This window comes from Alligator mississippiensis, chromosome 11 (assembly GCF_030867095.1).
Source record: "Alligator mississippiensis isolate rAllMis1 chromosome 11, rAllMis1, whole genome shotgun sequence".
NCBI lineage: Eukaryota > Metazoa > Chordata > Crocodylia > Alligatoridae > Alligator > Alligator mississippiensis.
In genome coordinates this window covers 3,692,039-3,712,515 of record NC_081834.1, presented here as the reverse complement: position 1 = coordinate 3,712,515, position 20,477 = coordinate 3,692,039, and the positions used below count along the sequence as shown (strand labels likewise).

The window sequence follows — 20,477 nt, the reverse complement described above, 5'->3', positions numbered from 1 at the left end:
GGTGTTTTTTTTTTTTTGGTAATATTTCAGTGCAGAAAAAAGCTTGCATATTTTTTTTTTTTCCCCCCCTGCATGGGAGCAGAGCATATGTATGCCAATTCCTTTACAATCTCTGTGGGAGGGCACCTGTGCTGCAGTTTTCGTGACACGGGCTGAGCCCTCTGCGACATGAGCACCGTGGGTCGGGGCACTCGGCAGTCCTGCTCACCCACCCACCCTCCAGCAACCAGAAAGGAGACGCTTTTGGGGGTTTTATTTCCAAAGAGCAGCCAGCTCTCGCCACACAAACTCTTTAGGACCTTCCCCTACCTCATAAGCTCTTAAATGTTCGGAGTTGGCACTTTTTTACGGTCTCAAACACTAGATAAAAGCCTTGCATGGACACGGGTGTATGCATGCGGTGGGATGTCTCGTTAGAAAGCCAACATCTTCAGTTTATCACGGGGCCGGGGGGTTAGACCGCTGTGTTTGACGTCCAAAATTATGCATGCATGCACCTTTGTCTTCGGCCGCAGCTGTGGGACGAGCACCTCGAGAGCCCTGGTATTGCAACCGGGATCTCCCAGCGAAAAAGGCCTCCGTTCCCCAGGTAATGAGGGTAGATATGCACTTTCTTGTGTAATGAAATGCAATTATATCTCTCTAACGAAGATGATGGGTCGCGCACAAGCTTTCGTGAAGGCGACTTCACGGCGCGGAGAGGCGCTCGGCCCAAGCCCAGCTGGGACGGGACTTCTTCTGGAAAAGAGCAGGTGCGTGCATGTGTGCCTCTGCTCCTCACGTGTGCATGTGTGCTTTGGGGGGGGGTGTGCACATGGGCACATGTGTGGGGGTGTACAGTGGATGTGAGAGGGGGTGTGCACTGGATAGGGGGAGGTGTGTGTGGGGGGGGTGTGCACTGGCACTTGGGGGTGTACACTGGACGTGAGAGGGTGTATGCAGTGTGGGGGGTGTGCACTGGATGGGGGAAGTGTGTGGGGTGTGTGCGCGCACTGGCACTTGTGGGCAGGTGTGTGCAGTGTGGGGGTGTAAACTGGATGGGGAGGTGTGTGTGGGGGTGTGTATGCATTGGCACGTGTGTGGGGGGTGTGCACTGGATAGGGGGAGGTGTGTGTGGGGGGGTGTGTGCACTGGCACTTGGGGGTGTACACTGGACGTGAGAGGGTGTGTGCAGTGTGGGGGGTGTGCACTGGATGGGGGAAGTGTGTGGGGTGTGTGCGCGCACTGGCACTTGTGGGCAGGTGTGTGCAGTGTGGGGGTGTAAACTGGATGGGGAGGTGTGTGTGGGGGTGTGTATGCATTGGCACGTGTGGGGGGTGTGCACTGGATAGGGGGAGGTGTGTGTGGGGTGTGTGTGTGCACTGGACGTGACAGGGTGTGTGCAGTGTGGGGGGTGTGCAAGTGTGTGTGGGGTGTGTGCGTGCACTGGCACTTGTGGGCAGGTGTGTGCAGTGTGGGGGTGTAGACTGGATAGGGGAGGTGTGTGTGGGGATGTGCGCACTGGGTGTGAGGGCGTGTGCGTGCACGGCTGTGTGGGGGTGGGTGGACACTGGATGTGGGGAGGTGCGTGCACTTCTGTGAGGATGTACACAGGGGCACTTGTGTGGGGGCACTCAGTGTGTGTGTGTGTGCACTTGCACGTGTGCGGGTGCGTGTGCGCGAGGGCCCCGCCCGCCGGCGGGAGGCGGGGGGGGGGGCAAGATGGCGCCGCGATTCAAACGCAGCGCGCGGAGGCCCCGCCCCCCGCCCCGCCCCGCGGGTTCACTGCGCCTGCGCGCCGAGCGGCAAGATGGCGGACAGTGCGGAACTGAAGGTAAAGCGCAGCTCCAATTCCCGGCCCGACCCGACCCCGGCCCGGCCCGGCCCCCGCCTCTGCCCCGGGGCCGCGGCCTGCTCCCCCGCCACCGCCTCGCAGCTGCCTCCTCGCGCCGGCCCGGGCGTGCCCGCGCCGGGGGGTCGCTCCCGGGGGCTCGCCCCCGGCCGCAGCCCGTCCGCCGGCAGCCTGCACCGACCGGGCTTCCCCGCTCGCGACCTGGAGCTTGCACCTCCGCGCCGTCCCGAGCAGCGACTGCTCCTGTGTGCAGCAGCACCCTGCCGTCCTCCCTACCCCAAATGTTGCAAAATGTCTCTCATATCCATCATTACCATTATTATAGTCCCCCCGGGTCCATCCAGGTGATCGCCCTGCGTGTGTCTGGGGCCGTGCACACGCACCGGTGACCATTTCCACCCCCACCACCCCCCACGGACAGGTCCCACTTCTATCCTCCGCTGCCTTTTCTGCTGTTTGTTTCCAGTCCTATTGCAGGACACTGTAAGAAACCCCCCTTTTTTTTTGGCTCCTGTCCCCCCAAATCTCTTTCCGGATGATAATTGGGTTGAGACGGGGATTTATTTTTCGCCGTTTTCGTGCTGTAAATACAGTAACGTGACAGCCGTGTAGCTGCGTGGCACTTGGCTTTGGGGGTGTATTTAGCAGAGGTTTAAATGGATGGGGGGGGGATTACCTGGCACCCACGAGCAAGGAGCTAATACTTGTGGGGTTGTGTGTATTTGGGGGGAGGGGGGATTACCTGGCACCCACGAGCAAGGAGCTAATACTTGTGGGGTTGTGTGTATTTGGGGGGAGGGGGGGGGATTACCCGGCACCCACGAGCAAGGAGCTAATACTTGTGGGGTTGTGTGTATTTGGGGGGAGGGGGGGGGGATTACCCGGCACCCACGAGCAAGGAGCTAATACTTGTGGGGCTGTGTGTATTTGGGGAGGGGGGGGGATTACCTGGCACCCACGAGCAAGGAGCTAATACTTGTGGGGTTGTGTGTATTTGGGGGGAGGGGGGGGGATTACCCGGCACCCACGAGCAAGGAGCTAATACTTGTGGGGTTGTGTGTATTTGGGGGGAGGGGGGGGGATTACCCGGCACCCACGAGCAAGGAGCTAATACTTGTGGGGTTGTGTGTATTTTTGGGTGGGGGGGTTGTTTTGTTTTTGGCAGGGTATTCGTGAGGTGTGGAGAGGGACGGCGACCGGCGCTGTCAAGGGTATCGATCGCTGGCCGTCTGAAACTCGAATCTCTCCTTCCTTGCCATCCCAGAGCCTCTTGCCTCGGCGTGCTTGGGGGAGGGGAGGGGAAAGCCACATCTCCAGCGCTCGAGGAAGGAGCCGGAGATGTCGTCTAGTCGCCTTCCCCCTACCAGTTGCTGCTCCGTGTTTTGTACGTGCCTCGGTTCCTTCCCCGGCCCTGCCGTCGATCTCCTCGCGCCCGCTCCTTCAGCTGCTGCTCTGCTCCCCCCGCGAGCAGCCGGGGATGGTTTCTTGCCGTCTTTGGGGCTCTGAAGCTGGACGTGAAACGGTCAGCTGTCTTGCGAGTGTCACGCTCTCCCTGCGTCGGAAGATGACCGGTGCCGGTGCGCTGAAAATCTGCAGGTTTACGATGGTCCTCCAAGTGTGCGGCTGAAGAGCAGGTGTAACTCGGCCTCTTGCACACCGAAATCAAGTGTCTGAAGTCCCAGGGTGAGCGCTTGGGATGGAGGATGCTTGCTGGTTGTTGCACCGCACGTGGGTTGAGTTCTGCCTGCTGAGTTGATACGGTTTTTGGAACGATTGAGTTCCGCTCAGTCGATGTGATTTGACCTGGAGCACAAAATATATTAATTAAAAAAAAACTTGAAAGTGTAATATTTTCACAGATTGAGGAGCTAGAGCCATCCATTTAGCGTGCAGGCTTTCCCGCTGCCCACATGGCGTGTACTGTTCAGATTCTGGACTCCCCTTTTCAAACGGGCACAGAAACTGAACCCAAGCGCAGGGGATGTCAAGTCTGCTACCTGAGCTGAAGTTGGGTTAGACCTCACTTGTTGGCTGGTCTGTAAAGACCCATTACTTCAAGTACTGGATGGGGTGAAAGCTTTGTAGGGAATAGGCAATTAGCAGCAAGTGCTGTGATCGCCCTAAGGGAAAAAGGGCGCACACATGTACTCTCTCTGGATTTGGAAGGTAAAATGAGATTTTACGTGTGAGGGCTGGAAATTCACAACAGAACAAGAAACGCTTTTAAGTATGTTGCTTGTGAAGTAAAATAATAGGTTTTTTTCACTATTTTAATAGTCTCAGGCAAGAACTTTGGTCTTTTCTGGCCCTAAGACTAATGAAAGGGCCAGCATTGGTTTTAAAATCTAGTGAGTTTATGGTGAGAGAGAAAAAAGCCAAGTTTAAATAGTTGCAAGTTTCTGCACTTGGTCAAATTGTCAAATAAGAAAACATGTCTAAAGGTGGTGGTTGTTTTGTAGTATCTTCGTACAGAAACTAGAGGGGGAAACTCACCTTGATTAGGCATGTACTGCTGTTAAATATACAGAGTAAAAAAAATATATATATATATCTATTTTAAATTGTACCCAATGAGAGAGAATTACAAAAACAAAAGTGAATTTGGGCACAAGTGGAAAGCATAAATTTTAAAGTTCCAAGATGAACCAAGACCTGTTTTTGTTCCTATAATTGTATAGCAAGGTGACTTGTTTTTTTGGAATTCAGCTCTCTGCTTACTTCCCTAGATCTATAGGCTGTGATGCATGTGAATTTTTCTTTTCTTAATTGCTACCCCTCTCTAATTGCATACCGGCACTAATTTATCTCAAGGTAAGTTATTTAAAGCTCTTTCTAATTGGAGGGAGTATACTCGTGTGTGTTTTAAACCTCTCCTTCAGTCTTCCTTGCGTCTCTCTTAGGCTGACTATTATTGTGATCTCTGCTCTATACTCATGTCTCTTGGAAATCGTTGCACAGTTTGGGATAATCAATTGTTATATGTGGATCAAAGAATAAAAATAGCTTGTACTCAAGTATTGTCATTCTTGATACCGTCCTAAGAAGCTGGTTTGGAAAACACATGCTGGGAGGTTTCCTCCTTTGTTCTCTCTCATTTTAAGAAAGTGCCTTGGGGGATTAAAGAGATCCCTGGTGTGTTTCTTGTTAGATACAATTTCCAGTTTAAGAAAAGTGAACTGAGAGTTTGAATGAAAATACATAATAGTACTTCTGCACAACAGTGTTTGGATAAAAACAGTTTTATGTTATAACTTTCGAATAGGTGATACTTTCTTCATATAGGTAGGGAAGCCATTATGTCACTATTGAAAACCCATAAATATTATGGCTTTCAAGTGGTGGTAAGAGGAGCTTTAAGTGTGACAGACTTCCTGATATGAGAAAAATGCAGCATAGAAGTTACTTTAAATGTTGTCACCATCACTGATGATGACTGTAAGCGTTCTTCAGTGTTCAGTTAGAATTTTACCCTCGTGGTGAGGCTTTTTGTATCAAACCTTCTTTTAGTATTTTGTTTGGACTGTGCACTTCTGTGCTCTAAAGCAAATGATGATCAGGCTGTCATTCTTATTGCTTTCATATTTGTAATCCTGAACATCAGTGTAAGCTTCCAGGAATATTTAGGCTAGGTATCCATTTTTAAGCATTTACTTTCACATTAGAACTGCAGAAATGGAGTGAATAAAATGGGAAGTTGTGCATCATTGTTCAGCTGTAAAAGTCCAACCCCATGCCACTTCTCTATTGCCAATAAAAGTTGAATTGCATTTTGTGTGCACATAAATACAGTGCATACACTTAGTTGTGAAGGCTTTATACTTCACTAGTGCCCATCTTAAGTTTTTTGCAGGGATGTAGGAGTTGCATTCTTTATTCATGGATGCTTGAGTGGAAGAGGAAAGATGTAGGAACAGTTGTCTAATAGATGCTGATGAATTATTTCATGCATTGCCAGTTTGTTTCCCTTTTTATTGTACAGGCAAAGCATTTAAAATAGGCAAGCCTTCAAAGGTTGGAAGCCAAGAAATAGGCAGGTAATAGCCGGTTAATTTAGCCTTTTTCTCTTGTTTGTTTTTTGTTTGTTTTTTTTTCCCCCTCTCTCCTCCCTTTCCTTCTTGATTCAGAGGACAGACAGAGGTTTGGGCATGTTCTTTAATTGTATGTGGGGTAGATATGCTAGGGCATCTTTTGGGCATCATACACGGTATGTGATTCTGGAAAACCTCAATGAAAGACAGAAACGTTCTCATGTCCAGACAGCAACTTGGCTGCATGTTAGTTTTTTACTTTAGATATGTGAGATTGGACCCCTGTCTTTTAATTTCATTGTAAAAGTATATACCCACTTGTCGCTACTCCTGTTTAACCTAGTGGATTTAATTCTTGCAGCCTGTTCTTGTACAGCCCAGCATTTTAAACATTTCTCTTTTAGCACAATTGCTGTACAGAACAGTCTTCACAACAGTGGAGGCTCAAGTTTTTTCCATGTCGCCTTTGTGAAATACCCCGACTTTCTCCAGTCCCTCTGAGCAATTATTCTCTCCATGTCCCTTAAGCATCGCTTGTAATCCCTGTTGATTGCAGTAATACTCATGAGTGAGTCCATAGCAGAAACCCAAGGTTAATCAGCTAGTGAACTCCATCAACGTGCTGCTGCATGGACCTTGCTGAGACTATTGAATTCAGGGTAATTGTACCTTTCTTGCTGGGCATGAGGCTTTTAAAAGGGTTATTTTGTGGGGGAAGAGAAAGCATGGTGGGAGAGGAGAGGGAGCAAGACCCCAGAGGGTTTGTGGCCATGAAAGGAGTTAAGATCTCTTGCTACTTGCCTTTCACCTCACAATATTGGTATTCAGGTCTTTGGCTCTGTTTGTGGGGAGATTTCTTTTCTGCACATAAACTTGTATCGGAAATGTCTCAAGGTGTTTGCTTTGGCTGCTTCTGCTGCCTACGCTTCAGGCGTTGTGGATCCAATTGAAGCCTTTCTGGGGTGCTTTTCTGAAGGAAGGCTTCTCTGCATCTCCCTGGTTAAAAGGAAATCGAGGCCTCGGGAGAGCAATAAGGATAATGAAGAGCGTAAACGTGACTTTGCGTCAAAAAGCTGTCGCCATGTATCCTGCACATCTTTCAAGGCCAGATGCTTGAATTAATGCTGTCTGTTGTGAATACGAACCTGGTCTCCGATTGTTGTAGGCACATCTGCAGGGAAACTTCTTGCTTTCTTCCTTTTGGAAGAATGCGTTTGGCCGGCTACCGTGACACGCATTCAAACAACCGAGTCCCGAAGAATCCTCTTGATAAAACTCAAGATTTCTATTGACTGTCTCGGGCATTGCACTGTTCATTGCTGTCACCATTCCAGTGCTGCGTAGGCCAAATTAATATGGGGAGCTTTGGCTTCATTCTTTTTTCAGTAAAATGCTTGGTTATATACAATTTTCATGTTAGAAAATGCTTTTTGACAAATTTAGTTTAGGTTTTTTTTTCCTGGAAGGAAAAGAAACCAAAAGTCTCTGTAACAAGTGGATTCCTTTTAGTAAATGACTTATTTAGGTCATTAAAGTACAAAAATGATAAAATAAATAGTACGGCTTGCTTGAAGCTTTTGAAGTGACTGTTGACTTTGGAACTTCAATCAGTGTTGTCACTACGAGTCGATGAGCATTGCTTTCTGCCTCAAACATGAATACAGTCACTGCCAAAAAAAAAAAAATTGGCCACTGCGGCTAAGGTTGTCTAAATGCTGTCTTGGGCCATTCCCCAACATAAACTATTTTAAACTTTAACATTTCTGGAAATAAGGTAATACAGCGGTTGGGTAATATTTCCCGTGCTGTGTCCCAGCATGTTTGCTTTGCCCCTTCAAGTTGGCAGGAGATGCTGGGACCAGACGCAACCTGACACATTCAGGACCATCGTTGATCTTCATAATCTCTTGCTTACTTCCCACCTGGCAGGTACAACTTTACTGATGCAGGAGTTTTATAGCAAGCTGCCAGATCTTGTATGGACATCTGTGGAGAGGCAAAGAGAGCCGTGTTATTCATTTTCTGGATTTTAAGCTGTAATCAAACCCTTCGCATCTTTTGGCTCCAAAATCTAAATGTTCAAGTATAATAAACATCTTTGTCCATGTCATTTTTAGCTCGGCAAAGTGCTGAGCCGCTTTGTAACACGGGGGTGGGGGGGTGAGTGCTATGGGATGTGTACAACCCCATGCCTGGAGTGCTAAATATCCCTATTCTCTGGTTAGGGGATAATAGGGGGCTGCTCCTTTGTTCCCCTACTCCCATATAAGCTTGTCAGTGAGGCAGCTAAGGTAGAGAGGCTGCCCCCAGCTGCTTCACTGCCTGCCAGTCGCTGTTCAGGAGGGTGAGGTGGGGTGTGCCCTGTCTGCTCAGCCTTGCTCCCATTGACTACAACTCCCTGCATCAGGTGGTCTCCCCCTGCTTCATCAGTAGTTTCTACTAGCCCCACTAGCTGTTACAGGGTGGCACCAGCTGATACAGGGTGGCTACAGTCCGGCTTGAGACTGGTGTGTGATTTTTTTTTTTTTTCAGATTGTGCACAATTACTTAATTTGATCACTTAATGGCCATCTAAAATCAAGCTATGCAGCTACCCCTGAAACAGTCAAATGGTTATCAGATTTACAACATTCATAGATCGGCGTCTAATCCTAAAATGTCATGGGAAAGAAGAACAGCAGCTGATAGAGCTGCTCGCCAGCCTTCGGCAGTAGCGAGAGCTGATCTGTGGTCTCGGGCCTCCTGAGAGCTGTTGCTGCAACCCTGGCTGAGCAGGGCAGCGGCAGCTCTAGGACAGGCTTGGTGGGAGCAGACCTGCAGGCTGTCGGGGAGATAATTGCTCTCCCTTCCTCCTCCTTTGCGGGTGGGGAGGAACAGCAGAGCACTTTGGGATGCTAGGGGCTGGAGAGACCTCCCCCCTACACTGCTCCCTGTAACTGTTTCTGTGTTAGATGTGGTGCTACAGAAGGTAGGGCTACAACAACGTTCCTGTTCAAAATAGCTGTTTTTGTGGTGGATCTACCATCTGTGGCAAACCTGTCCTCTTTATAGTACTACAGACAGAGCTGATCCTAGGGCTGTGTGGGGCTTGGCGGGGGGTGGCGAGTGGCTGGAGCTGGCAGCGCTCGGTGGTGGTAGCAGGAGAGCCGGTAGCGTGTGGTGGCCACCTGTATGGCACTGTCCACGGGGCCTGGGGCGCTTGCCCCAATCTGCCCCCCACTAGGGATGGCTCTGACTACAGACAGCCTACGTGTGCGCACGCTTGCTTTCTTGTAGCATGATAAGGGTATATCTAGCACTGCAAAAGTAACATGCACATCCACAGATGACTAGTCAGGCCCCGCTGTTGCTTCCACTTGGTGATGTTTCACTAAGTATGTGAATAAAATAGGAGACTAATTGCAAATGTTTCACGGCTTCTGACGTGTGTAAAAGGGCCATTTAGTCTTAAAGGGAAAAAAAAAAAAGGGCTGGAAGAGACCTCAGGAGGTCATCCAATCCAGTTTCCTGTTTTTGGGGAGGGGCTGGGGTAATCACCCCTGTTTAAACCATTTGCCTAATCTGCTGTTAAAGCTTTCAAGGATGGATGTTACCTAGAGAGGTTAGGAAATCTTCCAGTGCTGAATCACCCTCCTCTTTTTAAATTTCTCTTGTTGCAATTTAGGCTGTTACTACTTATCCTGTCCCCTCCCCTGGGCCAAAGGGAATAGGCAGTCACCATCCTCTTTATTACTACTCTTTAAGCATTTTGAAGACTTTTATGAAATTCCTCCTGCCCCCTCCCCCGTAGCTTTCTCTAAAGAACTAAACTTTGGTTCTTTCAGCTTCTTTGGAAGTCACGTTTCCTAGACCTGTAATCATTTCTGTTGCTCTGTGCTGTTCTCTTGCTATCGTATTTACAGTTTTCTTGAAGTGCAGTACCCAAAACTGAACACTGTACTCTGTGATGCCTCACCACTGCTGGTTAAAGTAGAAGAATCATTCCCCCCACAGCCTCCTTCCATCTAACCCCAGCTGACATCCGGGACCTGGCACGCAGGCAGCCCCACGTACGCCTCCTCACCCCCTCCACAATATAGACGAGTAAGATTTGTTTCTCTATACACTACTCAACACCCCCCCCCCCCCCCCCCAATTAGGACAAATTATTTTTTTTAATAAAATTAATATTATAGACGTTTGACTTTTTTTTTAGCATATGATTTGTTTTTTATATATAATTTGTTAAAATATCTTTTGCAAGACTGTGTGTGGCCCTTGTCAGGTCACCAAAACTTAAGTGGTCCTCCAGCTGAAATATATTTTTTCTACAAGAGCATACTGACTCATTAAGCTTAGTCATTCCCCAGTTTAATATGCATCAGATTTGTCTTTATTAATTTTGATTGATTTGTGCAGTTTATCAAGGCTATTTTGAATGCTTATCCTATCCCAAGAAAGGGTGTTTGTTTCCGAAAGCTTACAGAGAACAATTTTTCTAACTATTTAGTTGGTCTGTTAAAAGATACCACATTGACTCGAAGAAGTGTCTGCCTAAATCCTATCCAAAATCTCTGAACTCCTCTACTACATGGTGCCATCTACAGATCGACTAACTGCACTCGATCCCATCCTCCAAATCACTGATGAAAATACTAAACTACGGTTGATACCTCCTCCTAATTGGACTCAGAGTCATTGATGGAACATGATCCTGAAACATGATGATCCACGAGCCCCTTGTGTGTCCACTAGACTATATTTTCTTAGCTTATTAACGAGACTGTTGTGGGAGATGGTCAAAAATCTTAAAGCCGGGGTGTATCACATTCACTGCCCTTGCTCCCTGCCCCAAGCTACAATGGCTGTCCCTCGATGGTAGTAGGAAATCAGGTTGGTTGAGCATGACCAGCATCTCCACCATCATTCACACATGGCCATGCATTATTAATTCTGTGCTACTGCCAGTCTGTGGGCATATCTTGGAGTGGCTCGGTGCTCTGTTTGGGTGACACAGCACCATGTCCTAAGACCAAGGATAAGTAGGTGTTAGGTTTTACCACCTGGCTAGTCACTGGAGAATTTGGTACAGCGACCAACTGGAGGTCTGTTGTTTCTAGCACATATGCATCAAGTCTCCCCTGAACTTGACTACTATCTTTTCAGGGACATGTGGGACAAGAAAATGAATAAACATGGGTAAATTAAATAAAAGTGCAGTTTCAAGGAAGGTGTTTATATCTGTTCAAAATCTTCTTGCTGTTAGACACATGGGTGATAGGGTGTTTTGAAAAATTGTCCTTTGAATGGGAAGTTTTGCTCAGCTGCGACTTTGGAGGTCACATCTGCTCTTCTGTATTACTGCCTTCCTTTGGGGCTAGGCCTTCTAAAGAAGTCCCTTTGCAGCCCTAACAGGAAGGGAGCTGGGAGTATAAATGCGCTCTCCAGAAATCACCAGAGTGCCCCAAGGAATGGCAAGGTTGAACCGTCACAAACTCCTCCATGACCATTTCAGGCTGGACATAAGGAAGAACTTCTTTACTGTCCAAACCCCCAAGGTTTGGAATAGACTGCCACCAGAGGTGGTTCAGGCACCTAGTTTGAACACCTTCAAGAGACATTTGGATGTTTATCTTGCTGGGATCCTGTGACCCCTGCTGACTTTCTGCCCCTGGGACAGGGGGCTGGACTCAAAGATCTTCTGAGGTCCCTTCCAGCCCTAATGTCTCTGAGTTTATGAACTGAGGTCAGGACATGCATTGAGACTTGCATCCCTTTCTGCCTGTAAGATGCTTAAGTGATACTTATGTCTAAAGGAGTGGTTCCCAACCCCGGGTCACGACCCAAATGAGGGTCATGGGTGCAATGTTGGTGGCGCTGCACAGAAAATATGAGCTGTGCTGCATGCCGGGAGTTCTTCTGCACCACTGCCACTGCTGCTGCCACTACCACCACACTCTGTCTGCTCCCAGCACTGGGGTGCAGAAAAATAAGGTTGGGAACCGCTGATCTAAAGGGCACATCTGAGACATTAGGCAGCATTCTGTTCCATAAAAGCACTAAGACATCTAGATTTGGTACACACTTCTCTTTCTGGACTGGGCAGATCATGAGACAATTAGAACTGGTCAGTGCTGTATAGTTGGGAGTGTCTCAGAGTGGCCACCGACTTGTCCACCTGCGCCTATTCCCTGTTGCATTTCAGTAACATCTAGGAAATGTGTGAGCTGCGTGTAGCCCTTGGTTGAATAGAAGAAAAAAACCCTACGCTCAGTGGCTGTTTTAGCTTCATACATTGTTTTGCTCCGAACCTAGTGGTTGGGACACTTTCCCTGGGGCGGGGAGACCAGAGCTCTTGGCTGTGCCTAGCCGGGACTTTTAAGCAATGTATCCTGGTTCCCTGGCAAGTGTCCAGGTTGAGGGCCTTTCTGCCCTTCCTCCTGCTGAAGCTGGGCCGCTGGGCAGAAAGGACTGTAGCAGTCACGGGGCCAGAAGGTGAACATGTCGAAGGGAGCCAGGTTCTTGCTGGGGTGGGAGGGAGCATGGGTTCTGGCCTGGCAGTTATACTGTTTAAAACTCCTGCACCCCCCTTCTTTATTTTTTAATCTAATAACTCTTAGTGTAGCTGTCCTGATGTAAAACTGCACCTCATCCTGTCTACACTAGGGTTTTAATGTGTGGGCTATTCCCCTGTGAATGTATTTTTAATTTTCCTCGTGTAGGAAAATGGCCCGTGTGTGTGTGTGCACTGCAAGTGGGACTTCTGACCCCAGGCAATGCACCAAGTTCAAGAAGTCCCTGTCTCTAGGGGCACAACATTATAAATGTATGAAGCTAGCCGTGAACATGGTTCAAACCTTGGACTTCTGAATCTAAAGTCTTGAGCTCCTGCTGTCTGAGGTCAAAGAGCTCTTGTTTTTTCACCGGTTGTATACCAGGCTCATCCATAGGTTTAAAGACGTCAGGCCTGGAAGGGACCTTGCGAGTCTTTGAAAAAATTATCAAGGCTCACATTTGTGAGAGCCCGGCAGGGCAAATTATGCTGAGGGGAAACCAGCATGGGTTTGTGGCAGGCAGATCGTGCCTGACCAATCTAGTCTCTTTCTATGACCAGGTTACAAAATGCCTGGACACAGGAGGGGTGGATGTCGTATACTTAGACTTCAGGAAGGCCTTCGATACGGTATCCCACCCCATACTGGTGAACAAATTAAGAGGCTGTGATGTGGATGACTGCACAGTCCGGTGGGTGGCGAATTGGCTGGAGGGTCGCACCCAGAGAGTCGTGGTGGATGGGTCGGTCTCGACCTGGAAGGGTGTGGGCAGTGGGGTCCCGCAGGGCTCGGTCCTTGGACCGATACTCTTTAATCTCTTCATCAGCGACTTGGACGAGGGAGTCAAATATACTCTGTCCAAGTTTGCAGATGACACAAAGCTATGGGGAGAAGTGGACACGCCGGAGGGCAGGGAACAGCTGCAGGCAGACCTGGACAGGTTGCACAAGTGGGCAGGAAACAACAGGATGCAGTTCAACAAGGAGAAATGCAAAGTGCTGCACCTAGGGAGGAAAAATGTCCAGCACACCTACAGCTTAGGGAATGACCTGCTGGGTGGCACAGAGGTGGAGAGGGATCTTGGAGTCCTAGTGGACTCCAAGATGAACATGAGCCGGCGTGTGACGAAGCCATCAGAAAAGCCAATGGCACTTTATCGTGCATCAGCAGATGCATGACGAATAGGTCCAGGGAGGTGATACTTCCCCTCTATCGGGCGCTGGTCAGACCGCAGTTGGAGTACTGCGTGCAATTCTGGGCGCCGCACTTCAAGAAGGATGCGGATAACCTGGAGAGGGTCCAGAGAAGGGCCACTCGTATGGTTAAGGGCCTACAGACCAAGCCCTACGAGGAGAGACTAGAGAAACTGGACCTTTTCAGCCTCCGCAAGAGAAGGTTGAGAGGCGACCTTGTGGCTGCCTATAAGTTCATCACGGGGGCACAGAAGGGAATTGGTGAGGTTTTATTCACCAAGGCGCCCCCAGGGGTTACAAGAAACAATGGCCACAAGCTAGCAGAGAGCAGATTTAGACTGGACATTAGGAAGAACTTCTTCACAGTTCGAGTGGCCAAGGTCTGGAACGGGCTCCCAAGGGAGGTGGTGCTCTCCCCTACCCTGGGGGTCTTCAAGAGGAGGTTAGACGAGTATCTAGCTGGGGTCATCTAGACCCAGCACTCTTTCCTGCTTATGCAGGGGGTTGGACTTGATGATCTATTGAGGTCCCTTCCGACCCTAGCATCTATGAATCTATGAGATCCTCCAAGTCTCTTTTTCGGTCGTGGTGTTAGTGAGTGTAGCGCCGCCGAGCCTATAAGTATGATGTGGGTTCTTTCTCCCAGGGTGGAGCACCTTGCATTTCTCTGTGTTGAATAGCATCAGGTGTTGATCCGCCCACCTTGCGAGCCTCTCCAGGTCAATCCTGCTGAGGTCCAGCTGCTATTTGAATGGTACATGGGTAAACTATGTTCTCTGGCGTGCATCCTAGGTGTGTTCTCGTGTACAGAACCAGGCAGGGCCTCCATTTAAACATTGCCTTCTCACCGTGGAATCTGTCCCAATCTCTCTTTTGGATAGACACCTTTTTGCTGTGAGTAATTGCACATGCTGCAAAGTCAACTGTGTCTGGGCAGAGCCAAGTTTTTGTTCTGGAACTGGACAGATTCAGCCCACAAGTGGATTTTTATCTAGCCTGCAAAGCTGGGACATTGGTGGCAATTTGGTGGCAGGGGAATTGACAGTGAGGCACTCGTTTGCCCGTGGCATGGCAGCTGGGTCAGAAACGGTGGCCTGCCTTTGGCCTGAGCTCTGTTATTTCGGCCTGCCACTCCTAAAAGGCTGCCAGCCCCTGCTCTGGAACCCTTAAGGCATGCTGCCAGATGGTGCTCGCAACCCATTATGTTTTCTTGAGATGCTGGCTCTGCACTTAGGCCTCCAAATCAGTGCTGTGGCCCTCCCAGGCACCCTGCTGCTTGCTGCCAGCTCTCTGAACTACTCAGTTAACCCCTTCAGGAGGGCAGGCTTTGCAAAGTAATTCATTTAGAGTTAATTGAGATAACTCTGGCTCTTTTAGAGCAGTGTGTCTGCAAAATATGGTCCTTGGAGCATGTAATTAAGAATAGCCTTTGACCCTCTTCTGTGCCATGTGTTCAGAATTATGCAGTCTGAGTCTCCGTCACACGAATCCCATGTGAAGAGCCCATTTGTCTCCTGTGCTGGGCTAGTTGCTTGCTAGCTTTCTGATTTTATCGTCCTCTTCAGGGTGTTCCACAGGATGGCCCAGCAGGGAGGGTCTGGACCCAGCCGTCTGCTCAAGGTCATTATCGAATCATAGAAAATGAGGGTTGGAAGGGACCTGAGCAGGTTGCATTTGGGCCAACCTCCTGCTCCAAAGTAGGACCAGCCCCAGCTAGATCATCCCAGCCAAGGCTTTGTCTAGATGGGTCTTAAACACCTCCAAGGATGGAGACTCCACCACCACCTCTCTGGGTAGCCTCTTCCTGTTTTTTACTACCTTCCTTGTGAGAGTTTTTTCCTCTTGCTTCCTCTTGCTGCAGCTTCAGACACTTGCTCCTTGTCCTGTCATCTGCCCCCACTGAGAACAGTCCAGCTCCATCCACTTTGGAATCACCCCGCAGGTAGATGAGGGCTGTTATTCAATCCCCTCTCAGTCTTTTCTTCAGCCGAAATAAGCCCAGTTCCCTCAGCCTCTTCTTATAAGCCCTCCGCTGGACTCTTTCCAACTTGTCCACATCCTTTCTGTAGTGGGGGGCCCAAAACGGGACACAGGACTTTAGATGTGGCCGCACCAGTGCCAAATAGAGGGGAAAAATCACTGCCCTGGACCTGCTGGCGCCGCTCCTTCTAATACAGCCCAGGATGCCAGTAGCCTTCTTCACAAACAAGGAGGCTCATTCAACACAGAACACAATATCCAGCATGCAAAGTGAGAGACAGAATACAGAAATCAAAGTCATAAAGCAAAATTGAACTTACAGTTCGACACAAACATATCCCTGCCTGTCAAATCACATAGACTGAGGGTTAGGTTCATATTAAGATCATAATGTGAGCCAGAGCAGCTGAAAAGGCTATGTAGCTATGAAGTTCACTGCCAGAGAACTGGAGGAAGACTTGCTTGAAGTCCTCATTGAGGATAGGATTTCAGATTCGCCCAGATAGTCCTATCCTAGGCCTCAGTGAGGAACAGTTGGTTTTCAGGAAAATCTGAATGTGTAAATGCATTTTTGAGAGCATTGAAAAACCAGCAGACAGCAAAAGTCCCACCGTTTGCGCAGGTTCCTATCCTGTGTACAGGACCTCCACCTGACGCAGGAGGTGCATGGTCCCATGGTTGTAGTAGTTTTAAACAGCTCAAACCAGCTCATGAAGTGATGGGAGAAACTTGAAGTCTGCCAGGGATTTAAGCATATATGATGAAGTTGTTTTTGGTGCTCTGATTTTAAAATTAGTTGATTTATCAAAGCTAAAAGACTCGGTCGTTCAGTATCCTGGATTTTTGTACTGATTTCTTAATGGCATTTGACTTTCTGTTGTCTTTTCACGTGCGTGTATAGCTTCGGAAGAGTCGGAAGCAATCCTGTGTCGTAACAGTTAGTGAATGTGGAGGCAGAAAAAAGAAATGAAACAAGTTCATATTTAGAAAAAATGTAGATGGCATGCAGGGATGCACTGTAAGATTACTACGATTGCAGAGTGAGGGACTTGGGCAGATAATAATGAAGTTAAGGTATTCTGGCCTGTCATTACTAAGGCTCCTGCACCTATGGATGAGCGGTGTCTCTTGTGTATTTTTTCCTTCAGAGCTATTGTATGTAATAGCATCTTAGGCAGTGTTGTATAATGGAAGGGGAAGGTGACCAGGGCAGTATGGTCATACAGTGACCTTGGCAAGGACCTTTTATAAGAGGACAAATTGTCCTGTGGTTAAGGCACTAGCCCGAGACCAACAAGACATGAGTTCTGTACTGCTGTCTGCCACTGATCTCCTGTATAATCTTGTGCAAATCACTTAATTTTTTGCCTCAGGCCCGCTTTTGTAAAACAGGTATGGAGACAATAAGGTCATCAGTGTTTTGAGTCAGTTGGCTAATGTGTTCAGCTGTATATAAGCTTATGAGACGCAACTTTATTTGAATTTGGATCTGGCAGTAAATGAAGCAGAGGCAACATGTCAGAGGAAAGACCTGAAGGATTCAACACCTGTTTCATTCACAGAGCAGGTCCATTGTGGGCTCTTGATGGGGTAGGGATTGTGAAGGAGCAAACGGTGGTAAGAGACCCACATCTTTGCGATGTGCGCTTGTAAGAGAGTGAGGTAAGGTTGCATATGCAGTCGTAACTTGTCATATATTGAGTGCCTCACTTCACAGCTCTTGGGCAAGTCATGGCTGACACTAATTATCAGTGCAAAGGGCTGTCCGCCACCAGCCCAAGCCACGCGAGTTGCTCCACCCATTCAACCCTTATCTTCTGAGTGGAGCCCTTCCAGGAGTTGAAGGACAGGAAGTACAGCGTGCAAATTATTTGTCGAGCACAACGGGAGGGCCAGGAAGTAGGGTGCAGTAGGGCCAGACGTCAAACAGGAAGTTGTGGGATTGCTGCTGCTGGTTTTTCCATGCTTGTGGCCTGCAGTGCCGGGGGCAGTTGCAGACACCGTGCAGCCGTGGGTGGGATAGGAGGAGGCTTAGCCACAGCTCCTGGAGTTCAGCAGAGCTTCTGGATTTGAGCTGGACTGTTACTGATGGTCAGTATCAGGGGTTTTCAGCACAGATGGTTGATGGGTGTGTGTTTGAGGACAGCCTTTAGGCCACCCATAATTACTGGTGTGGATGTAACTACCATAATAGTCCCATTATCGTTTTTGGCAATGGTTCTCAACCTTTTTAGCCTTGAGGTACCCCTGGGTAGACTCAAGACACCTTTTGGAAAAATGCCGGCTCTTAGGTTTGTTTTGTTTTGTTTTGTCCACAGGAAAATGATAGGGCCATTTTTCTTTCTGTTGCAAAAAACTCAGAAAGACCATAACTACAGGTTTCTATTTGAAATCCCTGGATTTATCTTGAGTCATGTCTGTAGACCTAACCATGCTAACTTTTTGGTGGCATCCTGCAGCACCCTAGAAAGGATCTCAAGGCACCCTGGTTGAGAATCACTGTAGCATGGAAAGGTTGACTAGATAGGTCTACATAAGAGCTTTTCTGGACTGGTGTTTTAGTAGCAGGCATTATCCTGACTGAAGTCAAGCTAAAAGCAATATCTGTTATGTACTCTGCTTTTTAGTAAGTTTGAACTTGGATATTTCAAGTCATGAGTAGGTGCAACTGGGCACATAACATCTGAATTCCAGCTCTCAGCTTATTTTTCTGGAGGGGGAGGGAGAATGAGTTAAAAAAAAAAAAAAGATTGTTTAATTTAACTGTGCTGTAAATGTAGTGCTTGAAGGAGAGAACGGGGGAGTGCCAAACTGATGGTGCTGGGAAGGAAGATACTCCCTTTTTCCATAGAACAGCTTCCTCTGCTTGGCTTAATGTGCTTCAGCCCTGACTTGAAGGGACTGTTGTTGCCAAGGTCATTACTGCCTGTAGTGTGTAGACAAGGGAGCACACCTAGGGAATGCAATAGTGCCGCATATGATTTTGCCCTAGAATTAACCCTGGGCAGCTTGCATGATTTTAAGCACAAGAGAATGGGCTTCATCTACTGTGGGCAGATTTATAGGTGTTTTCAGTTAGAAAATGCTACCTATTCTAGGCAAATCAGAACTTCCTACATCTTAAATGCTTGGAGGCTGCAAGTGAGAGAGGAACAGCGGAAAACCCCTGGTCATACCCGGTTCACTCCCCCTTTCAGCATCCGCTCTCTGCCACAGTGTGACGTAGGTTACTAGGCAAGATGGACCTACGATCCGATCAGTAAATGGTGATTTTTATGTTCTGAAATGTATGTTAGCTGAGACATAAAGGTCCTGATCTCCATTGAATTCTTGACCGCTATGGGGCAGCCAGTTGTATCTTGGGTGGCAAAGAGGCTGAGACCCGATATCCTCTGAGTTGTGTATAAGGTGAGAAGTGCCTGGTCAGAGGCACACCACCCATGGCGGAGATTCGTGCCAGACTGCTGTTTGCAGGGGTGTAGGTTGCCAGACTGCTGTCTGTGCACCTTGCAAGGGGAGCATATCTTCTGTGCCAGTCTCGGACTTGCTGGTGTTTCTCCCCTACTTCATTTTGGGGATTGGCCGGATTCCACAGTTTCACTGTGCAATCATGGAAGTGATCAGTATCTCATGCATTTTGCTTTCTCTTGCATCCTAATTACTTCCCCTTGGGGACTGGACTGTATTCAGCCATCTTACAAAGTGATATGCAAGAGGCAAGGATTTTTGGGTGGTATCTTTTATTGGGCCAACTGCGTAGTTGGGATACAGTTAGATAAGCTTCTATGCCTGGCGTTCAAAGCTTGTCTAATCCTATCCCAACTATGCAGTTGGTCCAATAAAGGATGTCACCCCCCAAAAATCCCTGCCTCTTGTGTAATTTCTGGGATCATCATGGCTACAACATAGTTCTAACACTACCATGACATGAAACTTTGACATAGCAGACAAACTTCTGGTGATTATCAGGTTGGTTGAGTGTCCTCTGAGTTAAAGGGGCTTTGCTCCCAGTTACCAACTTTCTTATGCTAATATTTATTATTATGGTATTTTAAAATAAATGGTGGCATAGCTCAATATCAGACGTATTAAATAAGAATTCTCTTACATACTCGCATACAAATAAGAAGAATTTTTCTAACTATTTGAGTTGGTTTAATAAAAGATATTGGATTTACCCGAAGAACCTTGTCCACATATAAATAGTATTGTCGTTTAAGCCTGGTAGCCTGGATTATGCAGTATTTGGAGCTGCTACATAAACTGGCCTCAAAATGGAGCCTTGGGTAAAATGCAGCGTTATACAAAGAAAATGGAACTGTGGTCTGAATAATATGTAGACCGGTGCCGCTTGCAAACAATTGAAAGGGCTTGGTGACAGCAGAAATAAGATTGGAGAGCTGCAGTGTTGTTGCGGGGAGGTATAACTGGCTGCTATCTTCGCTTTGAAGGTGAATGACTGAGAAACCACTTTTATTTGGTATTCCAAGAGAGTCTCAGCGCCTGGACACTGCTTTTAGCAGCCGGTGAGAGAGAAAATGAAAACACAGGCTGGAAGGAAGGGAAGGTAGGGACTGCAGAGCTGTTACTGAAGCAAGGCCGTGCTAGTGTGCTGCCCTCCTGCTGCTGCCAATTATCTCCGGGCTTAAACCTAGGTTCCGCCTAGATTCAACAAGTGGAAATTGTCATTTCTCAACAAGCCGTGGTTATCTGCCTTATTCTTTTTCCTTTTGTGGCACTTGCACTATTTTTAGAGCCAGGCTCTTTTGCAGTGAGAACACATTTGCATACGACTCCTGCCTACAAATGTCTGGAGTAATGTATATCCCTAGTAACATAACCATTACAACGTACACAGGTTTTTATTTCAGGTTTTTCCCGAAAGCTGTGGTTTCTAAGAACCTGTTGTATT

At 47.9% G+C, this 20,477-nt stretch overlaps 1 protein-coding gene across 3 annotated transcripts in view; it reads left to right on the top strand.

The window, feature by feature from the left end:
- Positions 1-611: 611 nt before the first annotated feature.
- Positions 612-20,477, top strand: part of PIAS1 (protein inhibitor of activated STAT 1) — an 88,975-nt gene continuing 69,109 nt past the window's right edge. For 2 of the 3 annotated variants that reach the window (XM_059714527.1, XM_059714526.1), the window contains exon 1: positions 612-752. In XM_059714527.1, the coding sequence (XP_059570510.1) occupies positions 627-752 (126 nt within the window). In that variant the 5' untranslated portion in view covers positions 612-626. Of the gene's footprint in view, positions 753-1,738; positions 1,814-20,477 lie in introns of those variants that run through there. The other variant, XM_019477710.2, reaches the window with a different exon arrangement.